At 40.4% G+C, this 17,923-nt stretch overlaps 1 protein-coding gene across 2 annotated transcripts in view; it reads right to left on the bottom strand.

Moving 5' to 3' along the window:
- Sh3gl2 (SH3 domain containing GRB2 like 2, endophilin A1) overlaps positions 1–16,824 on the bottom strand; it is a 196,036-nt gene extending 179,212 nt beyond the window's left edge. The window contains exon 1 of one of the 2 annotated variants that reach the window (XM_063251652.1): positions 16,555–16,824. In XM_063251652.1, coding sequence (XP_063107722.1) covers positions 16,555–16,599 — 45 coding nt within the window. In that variant the 5' untranslated portion in view covers positions 16,600–16,824. Of the gene's footprint in view, positions 1–15,929; positions 15,951–16,554 lie in introns of those variants that run through there. The other variant, XM_063251657.1, reaches the window with a different exon arrangement.
- Positions 16,825–17,923: the final 1,099 nt, after the last annotated feature.

Below are 17,923 nucleotides of genomic sequence, written 5' to 3'. Positions count from 1 at the left end.
CAAGCCACATCCTCAGAAAGATACTTCACGACCACCTACTTATGAGGGCCAGAGGTATGGCCGTTGATAAAAGAATGATGTAAATCATACCATAAACTGTATTCATTCATCAGAAATATTCACAGATGGATATGTTCCAAGACCTCTAGTATCAGTAAGATTAGAAGCTGGTTCTTCATCTGCAAGACTATCCTCTCCAAACATAAATGTACAAGTTTCTATAAAATTATCATCTTTTCTTTTTGTGCAAACAGCAGCATTCTGCTCACATTTAGAATGCTCTCAGCTGCTAAGAGCTTCCCCTGGCTCCTGAAAAATATAATTTATCTTGTGTAAATACTGAAAAGAATGCCCCTTCTCTACAACACAACTTCAGGTACGACCTAAGAACCCATGAGCACTGTTGTTGGTGGCACCAAAGATACATTCTAATCATATATGTACATGATTATTCTGTCTCCAACACTGCACTGCCTGTTCCATGAGGGCAGGGAATGAGTATTTTATTCACTTCTTTACACTCAGAAATTAGTGTAAAGCCCATCAGATAACCGGTTTAGTACTACTGGTTTAGTATCTGCTATTTTAAAACACAGAATGACCACTGGGAAAGCAAGTCACACCAGGAAAGACCTTACTGCTCCCTGTTTAGGATTATGGTCTGTGGAACCAGAAGCCAGTAAAAGGCCCTAAGCATGAAAGCAGCAAGGACATATTTGGCTTGGCTAAAATTTGGAGAATGGGTCAAACACAGTCAAGAAGAATGTAGTACTCCTGAAAAACGGTAACAGAGGTTAGGTCAGGGCTTGGAGGGGTACTGAGCAGTGGTCTACCTAAGCCATTTACACAGTGTTTCAAAAACTGACATCATTATATGTGCCATGATTTCTCATGGACATGTTTGTCATCAGAAAATGATAATCTACTTTATTCATAAGTCATAACCTGTCATAAATCATAAATTATGAACCTATACAAGACAGGCAAAAGTCACTGAACCTGAAGAGTAAACATGAGAGTGAAACCTGAAATAAAGTCTGTTCTCTGGAGAGGAGTCTCAGTTCTGAAAAATTTCACTAATCCAAAGGACACTGCCAACCGGATCTGAAAAGACAGCCCCTGTTTAGGGCATGCACTGACTGCAACGCAACTCAGTCAGGAACACAAAGCATGGGGGCTACACACCTCCACACTGCCATACTGGGAAATAAATAGCACTGCGGTTTACTACTCCCAAGAAAATGAGTAGTAAATATTGTAAGCTTTCCTTCCCATAATGTTAGTTGGAAAAATTATTTTGACTATTTATCCTCCACCTTCATAATCATGAAACATATAAGACATATTAAGTTCTCTCAAATGTTTATGAGTGGTTTTTAGTAAGGAGAGGCAATTTGAAGCCTCACATTTAAGGCATTCGGCTGCACTTGTGCTGCTTCTCTCCGTCCCTATCCTGCTCCACTGCATGAGCACACAGGCACTACTGGAAATGCTTTAGGCCGACAGAGCCTGCTGAGTGCTAAGAGGAATGAACAAATTGTATAAAGTGTTTCAAAACTCTCATAATTCCATCTCTTTTTTTTTTTTTTTTTTCAGGAACTGCGGGCAAGTTACTTGGTCTCTCTTTTCTTATTTGTTAAATGGCTTACTATCAATAAAGCTTCCCTCTGAAGCTCAATAGCAGTAAAGTAAGTACACATTTGCTACAAAATGTTAAGATACTACTCAATCCAACAAAGACAGAAACATTAATGTACATTTCCTGTTTATGCTAGTGAAGCAGTATAGCAGTATTTATTATTTAAAGTGTCAAATCCTGATGGCTTATTTGCCATATTAAATGAGATGTAATCCTCAGAAACAGAACGGCCCACCTTTTTCCAGCCCATGTGCCTGAATCAATCAAGACAGACTTTATGATTCCAACAATCTATTCAGGAGCAAGGGAAGACTAAAACACACAAAATTGTGAACTCATCTTACACAAGGAGAGTTTTTAAATCACAATAGTTCATAAAGCAACTAATAAAAACACATTTTAATGATCAGTTTAAAAACGTGAACAGACTAACATCTTATCCTTCATCAGTAATGTCAATTACAATATGAGAATAGCATCCTCCTAAAGCTTTCACTATTCAATAAGCCATCCAAGAAGCACACAGTTGAGAATCTACAGGTAACAATATTCCACTAGGCTACATCTACTTTAATGCATAAGCCACTCCTATATAGTGGTTATTTTTAAATGCTAGATTATTTTAATTATATTTTACTTTTAAAGTTTACACCAAATGAAGCTATTAGGTTAGTATAAGCTCCCAGTAGATTACTATACAGAAGACTACATTTTTTTAAAACAGAATCTCCAATTCTGTTTCTCAACTTACATGTTAATACTGGCTCCAAAAATCTAAAAAGATTCTGCAGAAGCTGGCAAAGCAAGATTCATCCCAGAAATCACTTCACAAACTGTCTTATGGTTTGAAGCACATTGCACTGAAGCTACAATAAATGCCAGCCAGGATTAAGTCAAACCATCAACCATGCCAGCAAGAGGCACTCTCTTTGCTCTGGGTGATCTTGTCAGACATGTTTCTTTCTAGGTAGAGGAGAGTGACAGCCCATCTCACTACCAAGGTTTTGGTAGTGGTTTTTCCATTTTGTTCTACAGAATTTTGTTTGAAATGCACAGAAAACCCTATTGTTTTTCCATTCCTGGTTTCCTGCACATTGTATTTTCTGTCCCCAAAAGAGATGCCCGGTAAGGGTTACAAATAATCTACATTCAAGTAAAAAGAAGATCCCCTGTTTCTTAGGGTATCTGTTTCCTGCCCCAACTTCATTCCTCTTTGCTTTGAAGGCACTGTCTTTGGTCTCTCTTTTGTGAAGAAGCTGGAAGTGACAGATGCCCAGGAGACTCCTGCTCTGAAGGCAAGAGAAGGAGGCAGAGCATCACCAAATCACCAGGACCATCTTGCAGAGGCACTCCTCCTCTATGCCTTATATATCCTAGCTCCCCTCTTTCCCTGTATGCACAGAGTCAGTTCCATGACACTGTTCTCCCTAAGGATAAGACTGGGGACTTAAGGGTAGGGGTATCTTCATCCAAAAGAAATGCAATCAAAGCGATTAGCAGCTTCATATGATGCTTTTACTCCTCTCTTTGGAGAAACAGGAAAGTATCCGTGCATTCAGAAGAAACCCAGCAACACAAATTAATCCAGCATTCTACAGAGAGCAAGGCAGGTGTTCTAAAAGTCCTAATCTAAATGACCAATGCAAATCTGCACTATTTATAGTTCTAGAACCTGGCTAGAAACTAGGCTTGCTCCCATAATCTCTTTAGAGGCTCTTAAATTTCTACTATTCCTTATTTTCAACATAACATGGGAAGTGAGGGATGGGAATAAGAAGTAACTATGGTGAAGTAGAAATAAAATGTAACGATAGATTCATCTAATTACCAAAGACAAGGAAAAAAGTAGAAATACAAACTGCTGATGACCTATAAACCAACTAATGGAAATAATCACTGTTTTGTTTATATGTACATATTAAAAATCATCAAGTTACAGGAATTACAGAATAGTGCCCAGCATGTAAAATTTCTGTTTTAGCTCCTATGATAATCATATTTTTATAAGCTTTTTGCACATAATATGTTTTATGGCCTTCTTTCTTCAGTTAGCAATAGTCATAAATATTTTCCTATACCAATAAACATTGCTGTATGGATGAAACAGGTATAGAAATTCTATAGACATCCCATGGTTTACTCCCCGTGGTCCCCACATTTAGGGAACATTTGTTTCTAATGTCCCACCATAAAAACTATCAAAGTGAACAATCCTACATATAAATTTTGACTGCTTATACATTTATTGCATTTTCTGTGGGCAGGTTCCTAAACACAGAATTACAGGGAAAAGAATCACTGATCTCAAGAAGCATTATAATAGTCTATCCTCTCACCATCAAATGATAAGCCACATTCTTACATTCTTGCTAAACCATGTTATCACCTCTTTTAATCTTTGCTAATTTAAACAATAAAGTAATATACTGGTGTTTGTTATGGCTTGGTTCTAGACGCCCCCCTAAAGCCTCCTGTAGTCATAGGGTTTAGTTGGAGATGGCTGAATCTAAAGTGTGATTGATTCCTAGGCAATACTGGGATTAAGGGTGCTGGGATTAGGGATGCGTGATTGCTGGATCAGTCCACTGACTGGACAGACATCACCTGAATCCCAATAGAGTGGATGCAATAAAAGGAACAAAAAGAGGATCGTCTTAAGCTTTCTTGTTGCTTTTACTGTCTTCCACCCCCATGAACTACTGCCCCTCCACATGTGCTACCCTGCCTTGGAGCCTGTAGATTATGGACTGAAACCTCTATATACTGTAAGGTAAATAAGCTTTTCCTCCCTTAATTTTGGGGTGAGGTATTTTGTCTCAACAATGAGAAAAGTAAGTAAGATGGTATGTGACTTCCAGGATTTTCAGAACTGCATACTGGCCATTTGTAGTTCTTTCAATACACTGTCTTTCCATATTTTTATCTAGATTTTCTATCACAGTGTTCATCCTTTCCTTACTCAGAGCTTTGAGATATTTCTTGGTTTGACATTTAAGGCCAAAGCACATAGTTAAAAATTACTGCAGATACCAGCTCTGCAACCAGCTGGACTGGTTTCAAATTCTGACTCTGCAACTGAAGTCCTGTAACCTCACACAACTTAACCTCTCTGTGTTCTTCTCCTCATCTATAAAATGGGGATAATAATGTTGCAATTCCATAGGAGTTATGGACAGTATGTGAATTAAATTAGTTTCTAGCCATTTAGTCATTTTTACAATTAAAGAAGTTGATTTCAAATTTATAATTTTTAGGGTATTCTCTAATTTATAAAGGTATATTTTAAAAGATAATTTTAAGTAATATCAAGAACATATGCACATCATATTCCTTTAACATAGTGTTTCCATATGAATAAAAAAGGAACAGGAAATAGATTCTCATTTCACAAGCATTAACTGAATTCCACCACTGGACAAGCATTGGGGACACAATGAAACACAGAGAGATAAAGTTGCTTTCTTTATAGGGTACTCTCCTGGAGAAAACCAACAAGGAGACAGTTGCTTACAGAGAATTGGGCCAAGTGCTACATGTAGAGAGCCACAGCATGCAATTTTCACTGTGAAAGATAGGTATACAATCCATACCAAACGGAAGAGTAAGTCACCCTGTGAAAATAACAAGCTGACACACTAAAAAGGAGTAGTGAGTGGTCAGGCAGGACAGGTGCTTTCCACAAAGAGGAAATACCATGGTACAAGGACTATAAGGCTGAAATAGTCATTCTGATCTGACAAATGTCATTTGGCAATATCAAAGATACAATATAGTTGCAGCACAGAGGATATATAAATAGATATGATAATAAAGTCTGTCAATGAAAAGTGGTTCCAAAATCCTTAATGGAATTTAGAAAGGCTTAATGTTTGCAGTCATAAGGAAGCATTAAAAAGTTCTAATCAGAGTAGCAAAACTAGGTTTACTCTTTATAAATATCACTGCAGGACTAAAAATGTAGCTCAGTGGTAGAGTACTTCCCTAGCATGTGGGAATTCACTCAGATAATAGATTAGAAAGAGTAAGACGATACATAAAATGTCTTCACCTAAAATCAGGTCAAAGTCCTTACTGCCTCAACTATGGAACTAAAGGATTGAAGGTGAGGAGGGGAAGGCTGAAATCAACTGAAGAATGACTCATCTATGGCCTCACAGGGCCTCAAAAATAGGAGCATTAAGAAGAGCTCTGTCTTCTGAGGCTGTAAGTCTGGGGTGCTGTTCATCTTGTCCTACAAAACCTGATGATGGGTGGTCTTACATTATTTTCTAAATTACTTCAAAATCTTCCCTTGAAGAACATACCAGTCTTTATTCTGAAACTTTAGACACAGAATGATGACTCATTACTGCTCTAAAAATTTATCTTCCTTTCTTTAAAGAGATAATCAAAGCCCCTTTGGGGGCAGATAATCGATGGCTAGAAAGTGGTCTGACATCTATACAGTCAAACCACAAAGGGGCTTGTTTGAACAATGCAGCTGAAACAGACTTGCGTTCTTATAATGATATGGACAAAACAAATTCAATTTCTTTTATTATACTCTCAATATAGCCAGCGTAGAATATTTCTGTGACCTCTAGTTACCAAAATGAATGAGGATTTCTCACGACCACTGACCAGTTCTCCAGATGACTGCTCAGCAAATACCAGGTGGATACCTGCTAACTCAGTTGAATTCTGATACTGTCTACCTGGATGGACATAGTGTCAGACCCCGCAGACTGAGAGCTCATTCCCACAAGACCAACACCCACTTCTGATGTCCACACACGCACAGGTTATGGCCTGTGCTTCTGACCAACCTGCTGAAAGCTGAAGGTCCTGTTACTCTCCCCTTGGGTTCAATTAACTTGTTACCTTGGCTTTCAGAACGCAGGGAAACATTTATCTTTCATTTATCCATTTATTTTAAAAAATACTACAAAGGATTAGAGGAGAAGGTAGAAGAAACACACAGGGCTAGCCAGACATGAGAGAAGTAAATGCAGCACTTCTGAACCCTCTCCTGGGACACCACTTTCCAGGAACTGCCCTTGTTCAGCTGTTACAAAGTCCTCTCAACTCTTCTGATTGTGAGTTTTAATGGGGGACTGCATCCTAGAATAAATCATTCACCACTGCTGACAACTCAACTGCAATGTTTTTCCTTTCCCAGAGATTGTGGATGGGGCTGAAAGTTCAACTCTCATCATTCCCTGGTCTTGGACTAGCCCCGCTCCCCAGGCTGCGGAGCAGGCCTTAGTCACTCGTCACTGCAGCAGCAGAAAACAAGGCATCTTTATTATGTCTGGGTACGTAGTCGGTGGCAGAGCACTCTCCTAGCAAGTGCCATGCCCTACGTTTGAGCATATGGTATAGAAAATCACAGTCTTATGCTAAAGATTTTAGGGTTTTAGAAGGTTTCTTCCAGCGAACTAAGACCAAGACCAAATACACAGTTTGTAATATCACAGTCTTCAATAACATCATTCACATTCTTCATTCTGTTTTTCCTTCTTCTCAAGAGCCTCAGTGCTTGCAAGTATACCTATCACTTGTCTGTCTGTTCATATTTTAACAAAGGCAGGAAAAACTTTAAGCTCACAGATTTACTTAAGCAAGAGTATTTTTGCCATTTTTATACAAATGGTAGTGGCTTTTCCAGTTACAAAAAGTTTACCATGATTCATTTTAAGTTAACTTTAAGTTGGTGTGGTGGTTATTTTTATAGTTAGATTAACTGGATTGAAAATCATCTAAATAGTGGTATAAACAATATATATTTTTGGGTGTGTCTAAGAGTTTTTTCCCACAAGAAACTGGCATCTGAACCAATAGTTTAAATAAAGATCATCTCACACATTGCAGGCCTAGATAGAATAAAAAAGCAAAGGAAAAGTGAATTTGTGCTCCATTTTGGGCTGGAGTTTACGTTTTCTGCCCTCAGACTTCAGAGCTCCAAGACTAATGCCAAGTACCACTCTACTTCTCAGGTCTTCAGCCTCAGATGATACATTCATCATCAAAAATAGGATGAATGTTTACATTTTTAAGATATGATTACAGTAGGAGATGCATTGTCACTGTGGGACTTCCTCGCCTTCATATCTGTATGAATGAAATGCCTTAATAAATCCACTTTGATATTTAAATTCTGTAGGTTCTATTTTGCTTAAGAATCCTGACTACTACAGTTGTAAAAATGAATACAGGTGCCTGAAAGCCATGAAGACAAAACTGAATGATAAACTGAGAAAAATAAATGACTCCACCATATGAAAAGAACCTACTTTACTGAAACCATCGATAGCCTCAATCAGCAGACACAGAGCCACTAGATACCAAGAATCCAGCCATTATAAAAGCCAACCCAGTACATAACACATAACAGCAGCATAACTCATTACCATATAAAATGGTAGGGGGTAACAGTCATCAAATTTCAGACAATTGAGCGAGGTCTTTAAATTTCCTGTTTAAGATAAGTCATGTCAAACAGCACAGGGATAACACACCACAGAGTATACTATGACAGTGTTACAAGTTCCAACCAATTGAACATAAACAGAAGTGATCTTTTTTCTGCTGTCACATAATAAACCATCACAGACCTATGAGCTTAAAACAATACCATGTATTAGTTCATAATTCCACAAATCAGAAGCCTGGGGCAGGTCAAACAAATTCTACCTTCAGTCTCATAAGGCCAAAATACAGATGCAGCTACACTGCAATCTTGCCTGAAGAAACCAGAGAAACATCCTTTTCCATTGAGGTTGCTAGCAGAATCCAGCTTTTGAAGACTGTGGGGTCCCTATTTTCCTTGCTGGTGTCATATGAAGGCTTTTCTCTGCTCCTAGAAACCACCTGCTTTCTTTCCTTCTCACCAGGACCCTTCCACCTTTAGGGCAGCAACAGTGTGGCAAGGCATGCTCATACTGCACTCTCAATGTCTTTCTTCCTCTTCTGCTGTCAGAAGAAAATTTCCCACTTTTAAATGGTACCTACAATTACACAGCCTCCCTTCTGTTACACAAAGTAACAGTATCAGAAACGGTATCTTTTCATACTGAGGCTTACATCTACTCAAAAGGCAAGGAACTATGACAGAGGGGGCCATCAAAGATCATACTTCCTTCTGCCTACACAGCCCTCCTCCAAACCTGGCCAGGGAGACTCTCCCATGCTTTCCCAGCATATTCTTCCCTTCTGACAACCTTGAAAACCACGCTGACAATACTGAAGAACCCGTCCAGTAACACCCTGGGTCCCGGAAACAAAAACAGGAAGAGAGAATAAAAGGGGTTCTGAGCAACAAAGTGCCACTAAGATTTCTTAGTAAACTAAGAAGCTTAGAGTATAACAAAGTGGGGCAAAATATAGGTTCATGCAGCAAAGTTTACTGGTTAAAAATTAGGTTAAAAAGAGAATTTCCACTGTGGTAACTGACTATGGAAATGAAGAGAAAACCTGGTTCAGAAGTCTACGAAGTCTTCATGAAACTGTACCACTAGTCAGTCATGAGCTGTGAGTAGTCAAAAGCCTGTGAATGTGAAATCCCTAAATTTAAGTGCACAGTATAACAAAAAAGTTATGCAACTCCCAAAGAGGCCACATGCATCCTATCACTTTTATTAAATTTGGCCAAATATAAGAGAGATCAAAAATAGTTCTTCCAAAATCACAGAGTCAGATAAAATGTAGGAGCTTCTTTTACTCTAAGGGTTGAGGATGCCATAATGATTGCCCAGCAGGATGGCAGCACTGTTAGAGACAGTAACTGCTGTCACTCCCATCCTTTCCTTTCACAAATAGTATTTACTGTGGATAGTATTCTGATACATTTAAAGGTAAAAGCAGACTATCCTCTATATGTGTCTAAGTGCTCCAATCAGGATCCACGAGGAAAGTTCAGTATGAATTATAAGATAACCCTATTTCTCTCAAATAATTTTTAAAAAGGCCTAAAAATATTACCTGTAGTTCCTTCAGAGGCCTCAGAATCTAAAGCAACCTCTTAGGAGCTGGGGGTTCATTTGAAGTATTACAGGCAGCTTCTCTACCATCATGTACACCACACATAATTTGATAAAGGCGAGAGGATTAGAACAGAGGGACTTCAACATCACATTTAGAATTTGGAAGTTGAACTAAATCTAAAATGTTACATCCTGAAGCAACAGATATCACCCAATGATTTAGTACCCTACAGAAATACTGCATTGACAGTCTGCAAGAAGACTTGACTGAGTTTCACAACCATGAAATTTTAAATAGCTACAGCTCTTTTCTTAGACTTTATCATACACTGAACACCATCTTAAGCACATGAGCCCCCAAAATGATTAGGGAAACAAAATCAAAACCAAAATATTGCCAAGTGTTGTATTATGAAATTTTAAAATTTGCTATTTCATCTCCCACTGCCTTAACATAAGTGTGAGCCCATCAAGGTAACCGGGTACACAGTACGATAAAGGTGGCCCTGGCAAGTTCACCTCTCTGCCCTCCTCACCTGGCAACAAAACTGCCCATGAAGCTCCCTGCTGTCTTTTCTTGTATACTCTTCCGTGATCCTAGGTAAAGGCATTTAAGCACCAGTCTTCTTCTTTCGTGCTCTCTCAGCTCCCTACTTCCTCAGCTGAGCCCACTCTTGATGCACCCCAGGAGGCTCCCCCTGTATACAGTGATTCTATCTCCTTAAGACCTGAGAGTTTTCTTGAGCCTCTCCTGTATCCCTCTTATAGCCGCACCTAACTGACTGATTCATTCACTGATGAGCTCAGTAGCTGAAGATGCTATGAGAATGTGCAGTCTATGGGAGGTAGGTCACTGGAGGTGTGACCTGGAAGGGTACACTACGTTCTTCTCCCTGGCTCCTCCCTCCCGCTCTGCTTCCTGGCTGTCACAGGAAGGTATTTCACCCAGCACCTTCTATCACGCTGTTTCTCTACCCTAAAACCAGTTGACCATAGACTGAAACCATGAACCAAAATCTCCTCCTTTAAATTGTGCGTTGTCAGGTATTTTGTCACGTGGCTGTAAAGTAACTAAGATATCCCAATTCTCATTATCCATTTGTCTGTTTCCACTTCCTCAGAGTCTGATGCCCTCAGACTCTGCATGTAGCACAAGAGGGTTAGCAGAACAGAACGTGCTCTACAAGATTTAGCCACCTTAGTATTAAATTCTTCCTTCCCTCCCACAATGATATTGTCCTGAAAACAGTTACCATTTTCCCCAAACAAGTTTTGCCATTTTCAATAACACTTCTAAGTAATCTGGAGAATGCTTAAATTTTTCCAACTTTATTGAAACCAAAATTCATAGAAACTCAGTTTAAACCTTAAAGAATAACTCTGAGGAAAAGTTTTATCAAAAAAAATACAACCATCAGGGCTGGGGATTTAGCTCAGCGGCATAAATACCTGCCTTGCAAGCAGGCAGTCATGAGTTCGATCCCTGGTACCGATAAAAAGGAAAAAGACAAAAAAAAAAAAAAAATACAACCATCAACAGTAAAAACTTCAAAAAGAGCCTAAATTTCAAGAGAAATTATTTTCTGTTGTCCGTTTCCCTGCAGACATGGGGAAGACATCGGGAAAGTGCATCAGTGAGTAATAACTCATTAACAACTTTTTTTATATGGTTCAAGTTATCCTTCTTATACACCCATGGCCCCATCACAGGAATTCTCTTATTCAATTCTCACAGCACTGAAAAGGTTTCTTATAACCCTTCCTAAAATTAGTTCTGAGAAAGCTGCATTATGATCAGACATCCTCAAGTCCAGAAGGTCTGGATTAGTTATTACAAGAACCACTCCAGCTGGATGTGGCCTTAGTGGTGTACTTCTGTAATCCTAACACGCTGGGAGGCAAAAGCACTATTATCAGAAGTGTGAATTCATCCTGGACAACTCAGCACCTTAGTGAGACCCTATCTCAAAAAACTTTTTACACACGTCAATGTGGTTAGGATGTAGCTCAATGTAAGGGCCCAACGCTTAGTAGGGCACATATTCACGAGCAAGCTCACACACACACACACACACACACACACACACACACACCCACCATATTTTGCTGCCAGTACAATCAATGTCTTCAACTGCAATTCTACTTTGCGGTATGAGAACAAGTATTGGAAATTCCTCCAAGGAGCTGTACAGTCCCTTTCCCTCAGAAAAACAAATATATACGTGTATATAAACATAATAGCTTTAGAAAATTATAGGTCCCCCTGTAGTCTACCCGTTTTGACAAATGGCACTGGATAGAAGCTGTGTCAAGGCAAAAGCCATGCTGAAGACATTAAAGCAGCAGAGATCTTACTATTCCAATCAAGCAATTAAGGAACAGAGACTCTGACTCAGATGAAACCATAATTAATGATATGTTTAATTAAATACCTCAACAAATTTAATGCCTCACCGAATCAACATATGAACAGATTTATGTGACACTGTTCTAGGCTGGATCTATGAAAAATACAGCTTCTTACATGTCATGAAAGCATGAAGAAATTAGTTCAAATTAATTAAAACATTTAAGTGTGACAAAAAGCACATACAAGACCATATCACAATATACAGTCTACCTAAGTAAGTGTGATCATTGAGAAAAATTAAAGTATATAGTGTATTAGCAATACTATGGTTTGACCATGTCCCTTCTCCCCAAGAATTCCTACATCTTGGATCATAATGCCTGGATTAGTATCAGAGTGGAAGCCTAAAGGAGGTTTTTGTGTCACAGAGACAGAGCATGCATAAATATATTAATAACGCTTTTCTTGCCTGACTGTGATCTCACTCCAGAGAAACTAGAATAGTTACTGGAATAATGAATGTTAAAAAGCAAGGCAGCCCCTTTTATTTTGCCTCCTGCACAATATCCACTTATCTCCCTGATTTCTGGTATTAGTTGAAGAACCACAGCCCTCACCAGATCCAGCCACTCAAACTTGGATTCTCCCATCTCCAGAATTATGAGCCAAAATAAACCTCTCTATAAACTATTCAGCCTCAGATACTTGCTTATAGCAACAGAAAAAGTACTGAGATAATCTAATCAGTGTATCTCTATCTGAATCTAGGATACTACCACAAAATGCTTTAGGCTACATCATTTATAAATAATAGAAATTTCATTTCTCACAGACTGTAATATGAGGAGCCAAGAACAAGGGACCAATAGATTTTGTGTTTAGTGAAGGCTTTGTTTCAAAGATGGCAGGGATCTTGTTATGGTAGCCTCACATGGCAGAAAGGAGCCAGGTTCCTTCCTTCCGTATCTTTGTAAGAGTACTAATTCCATTTGTAAAAGCAGAGACCTCGGGATTTAATCACCTCCAAAAGCATCAACACTTGAATATCTCAGCAACAGTTACAACATAAAAATTTGGGTTAGTCAAGTTTAAACCACTGCAATATTCCTACAAAATTCATTAAAAAAGAAGAAAGCATACTTCATTCAATGCAATAAAAGTTACATTGTTTTCAGACTAAATTATCATTCTAAATGTTAACTGCAGTATTTCAAAGAATACTCTGGTGATGGCTGCTGGGGATTGAACTACACCCCCAAAATATATATGATAAAGTCTTCACTGCAGCACCTCAGTATGTGACTTTATCTGGAAATGGGGCACTGCAGATGTAATTATAAAGTTAAAATGAGGTCATATTGGAGTAGCTTCGGCCCCCAATTCAAAATGATTGGTGCCCATATAGAACATAAAAAAGTTGAACAGCATTACACACACAAACAGAATGCCATTTGATCCTGGCAGGAAGACTGAATGGATGTATCTAAAAGCCACAGAAGGCAAAAGCTGCCAATAAAGCTCCAAAAGTGAGAAAAGAGGCCTAGTGCAGATGCTGCCAAGTGGTTTCAGAGGGAGCAAGGACCTGCGGACCTTAATCTAGGACTTCAAGCATCCCTAGCTCAAGAAGGTTTGTGTCCTGGGTACTTTCATGACAGAAGCTCTAGCAAATTAATGCAATGACCAAATATATTTTACTCTGTAGTAAGTTTTACATGTTTTTATGCAGTAAAATAACATCCACATCAAATGTGTGATAATGTCAAGTTTTTTATAAGTGCAGATCTTGTAAATATATACATATAATTAGAACCAAAGCTATTTTTACCTAATACGCTGGAAAACTTTTAAAAAATGTGAGATTGCTCTTGACAAAATGAAATCTTAATATGAGCAAAACTCACTAGAATTAAAGTATGCATATCCATTTGCCTTATTTTACAGTAAAAAGGAAATTCAACTACATGGTAAGATATACCTTTATGATAAGTTGAGTACATTAAAGCATCATGATCTTCTATCTTAATACATTCTCATTCTAAAAGAATTTTCTTCTCTACTAAATATTATTTGTCAAAAAGTATTTTCATCTTGAAATGGTAATGATACTAAAATAATTTCAGCAATAAGGTAAAAATAATTCAAATACAAGACAACAGTTATGAAACATCTAACAAAAATTCCAAATTACTGGAACATTAAAGTTATACTTCTTATTTATACATACACCACCTCTAATGTGGAAAAAACTAATGTGGAAAAAAAAACTCAGTTCAGTAAAAAGAAAAAATGTTTGCCTCTCACACACATAAGTAGTGCCAGTTCTCAAAAAAAAATCTTCTAGGGCTAAAGCTTCATTTGTTGATAAAATCAGGTGCATGAATCTGCATGGGAAAAATGGCTACAAAAGTAAGATAGGACTATTTCCCTAAAGTCTCTGCGACATGCAAACATTCATGCTGGCTTTACACACCCTCTAAAATACACATACACAGGAAGAGTAACCTTTGCCTAAGTTTCCTATGATTGTGTCCTATTAAGTTATGGATGAAAACTGTGTTGTTTCACCTTTAAACTAAAAGGCTTTTCAATAAAAGGAAGAAAATGACAGTGATTCTCATTTGGATTCCATGTGATAAATGTAATCCTATCACAAGCAGGGCTCCTCCAACTACAGTCTGCCTATATATATATATATATATATATATATATATATGCATCAGGTAAAGAAAATCTTGTATAAATATTTTAATACTAAGTTTACTGACACATCATGAGATTAATACAAGCAACCTTTAGCCTCTACAATTATAGGAGCTGTTTAAAGTGGTGACCACTAGCTGCCAGACATTTATTAGTATGGAGAACTACTGAAAGCATACACATTTTGGCACACTCTATATGTAAGCTCTTTCATACTGCAATTCAAATTCTTTGTTCCAAACTTTAGCACAAGACTTAACTAAAATGAAGCCATGATTATTTGGTACACAGCAAAGATAAAAATTCTTTCACGTCTTATGATTACTGGTATACGAGATAGTATTTTATACTAATAAAATTAACCATAACATTAATGCCTATTGTTTATTCAGTATTTTTTATGTGTCCTCTACAAACTCATTTATCCTCACACCAGCAAGGACAAATGGAGAAGAAACTTGCTAAAGATCAGAAATAGCAGAAGTGATTCTTAAATCTTAAGTGTTTCCCACTCCAAACAGAGGCTCCTAGTTTGCCTTTGGGGGGGGGGGGGGATGTGATGGCAGTAAATGCAGGGCCGAGATCTGGTTTAAAGAAGGCACAAGTACCTAAACTAAAAAAGGTTAGTAACATCAAAAAAGTCCTGCCAGAAAATGCACAGGGCAGTACATACATTATTTTGTGGAAGAAACTTGAAGATATAAAGTTATCAAAAGCCTGGATCAATAGTGCACTTACCGTTTACAAACATTTCTGGCAGAAAGGTCACAGAAATCCCCAAGTAAAAGCGCAAAAATACATTACAGGCATTGTTCTACAATAGTTTTTTTTTATTTTCTTAAACTAACAGATGCAATTCTTATAAGGCACATTTGTGAAGACTGAGATGGCAGACTGGCACACACATACGCGCACTTGGTTACAGGAACGCGAGGACCGACCTATGGACGGACACGGACATACACGGACACACACACACACACATACACAGTTTCCTGCTACATCTGTCACTCTGATTTAACGTTCTGTACAACACAGTCCTCACGCGTTCTGTATGTAGTTTTGAACAGGGCTGCTACTGCGGTAGCCTTGGAAAAACCTCACGATAGGTATTGTACTTCTGAGAAATCAGGAGAAAACTCACTGTGTACTAAAACAGCCTATGGTGAAAAATATTTTAAATAAACATCCATCAACAAAGTCCTTAGGTAAAGATATCCTAGTCTTCAGAAGAATAAAAATTGGTAATTCCATACATTATATAAGAAATAGGTCATACCTAAGTGTTCATTAATTTTCCCCTTTGTAACTAGGCTCAGCAAGATGTAAAGTAATAGAATTTAAGCTAAGTAAATTACATCATAATCCCAACTATATAACACCATAAAGAAAAACAAGAACATCTATGGTGAAAAACAGCAAACGTCAAAAATGCACGGTGACTTAAGTCGCCAACACAGCGGTTCCGTCCCAGCAGCAAACCCTGAGCGGAGGGTTAAGGATCAAGCCCCGGCCCCCCAAGTTTCGCGGAGTTCACCGGGGAGCCTGGACCCGGGGCGCCACCGCAGCGGCCCCCCTCGCCCCTCCGGAGCGGGGACGCCGCGCAGGGAGGCCTCCGGAGCCCCAGGGGGCGCGGGGCGAGCGCAGCCCGCAGCCCGGGGCGCCCCCGCACTGGCGCCCGCGCACCCCGCGCCGCGCCGCAAGGTCACCAGAGCAGCGGCTTTACACAGCCCCGCCTCCCAGCCCTGGGTCCCCGGCGGCGGGGCGCGCGGGGCGGCGGGCAGCGCGGAGGCGGGCGCGGGGCGGCGGGCCGGGGCGGGGTCCAGCCGGGCGGGCCGGGTCCCCGGGATCCCCGCGCCCCAGCGCCCCGCGGCCCGCTCCCGCGCACCTGCCCCGCGTCTCACCTGAGTGGCTTTGTGAAACTGCTTCTTCAGCCCGGCCACCGACATGGTGCGGGGGACGCGCGGGCGCCGGCGCTGCGGGTGCGGGCGGGGGCACAGCCGAGGGGGCGGAGGGCAGCGGGGCGGCGCGGGAGCGGATGCGGCCGCCGGGCTGTGGGCGCGGAGCGGAGGGCGCGGGGCGCGGGCTCGTGCGGAGAGACACCCTGACGTCAGGGCGGGAGGCGGCCTCTTAAAGGGGACGCGGGAAGCCCCGCCCCGGGCCGGGCCGCGGGACCAGGTGCTGCTGCGGCGTGGCCACCTGTGTGCGGGCGCCTCCCGCGGGCGCTGACTCCGCAGCGCGCGCTCGCTGGGCTGAGGGCCGAGCGCCCTCCCCCGGGATGTCCTTCGTGTTCCCGGGGGACTGCGGACAGACTGTAGTCAGTCTGCCGCAGGGTATCAGTCCGGCACCGGCAGGACTCAGGTGACTTGCAGGCTTTCTGGATGAAAGCTTGAGCCTGCTGATGACCTGTCTGCCCTTTGAGCCCTGAGCTCTGCAGCCTGAAGAGGAGTGACGATCTTTCTGGGTGATAAATAAGTCATCCTTTCTTGTATGCCTTGCCACCCTTGGTTGGTCCCAGAATACATTTCTGTATCCTGATTTCAATTTCCCATAGGCCTCTGTCACCTTAGGGAAAGACACCAACACGTTTTATCTGATCGGATACAGTTGACCAATTTAAGAAAGGGAGGGGTGCTGGACAGGTAAATAGAATTGAACTGAGGCGTTACTACAGTAATAGCTTTACTCTTCTATTTACAGAAATGAATCCGAATGTAAACATAGCTTTACATAATTATGACTGTGAATTTAGAGTGTCTAATCTAAAATCATCTTTATAGGATGTGTAAAAGGATGGTACTAGTACAAATACTACCTGGTACATATATGGAACAAAGTACAATTAGGTGAACAATTAGAGTTAGGTGACAGGAGCCGAGCACTACCAGATAGCCACTCTTACTAGTCCTGGGGAGCTCATGGTAAAGAACCTGACCATTGTCCCTACATGAGAATCAAAGGAATAAGCCAAAGTGACAGAAGCCAGGATGTAATTGTCAGGATTGAGTAGAGAGACAGCAGGCAGAAAGGGATTCCTAGAAATAACTTTCCCTATCTTCCCAGCTGCTGCCACCCACTAGGAAGCACACACCCAATCCCCGGTCTCCCAGGCACAGCTGCTTGGGCATAGGGTAAATATCTAGCAGTTCATTAGGCTGTTCTTGGACTCACTTTGTAGCCAGGGCTGGCCTCAGATTCACAGTGATCTTCTTGCCTCAGCATCCAGATTGCTGGGATTACAGGCGTGCGCCTTACGGTATATGTCTGAGGCAA

This window comes from Cavia porcellus, unplaced genomic scaffold (genome assembly GCF_034190915.1).
Source record: "Cavia porcellus strain 051 isolate PalLab524CR breed Dunkin Hartley unplaced genomic scaffold, mCavPor4.1 scaffold_1, whole genome shotgun sequence".
Taxonomy (NCBI): domain Eukaryota; kingdom Metazoa; phylum Chordata; class Mammalia; order Rodentia; family Caviidae; genus Cavia; species Cavia porcellus.
This window is presented reverse-complemented; position numbering and strand designations above follow the sequence as displayed.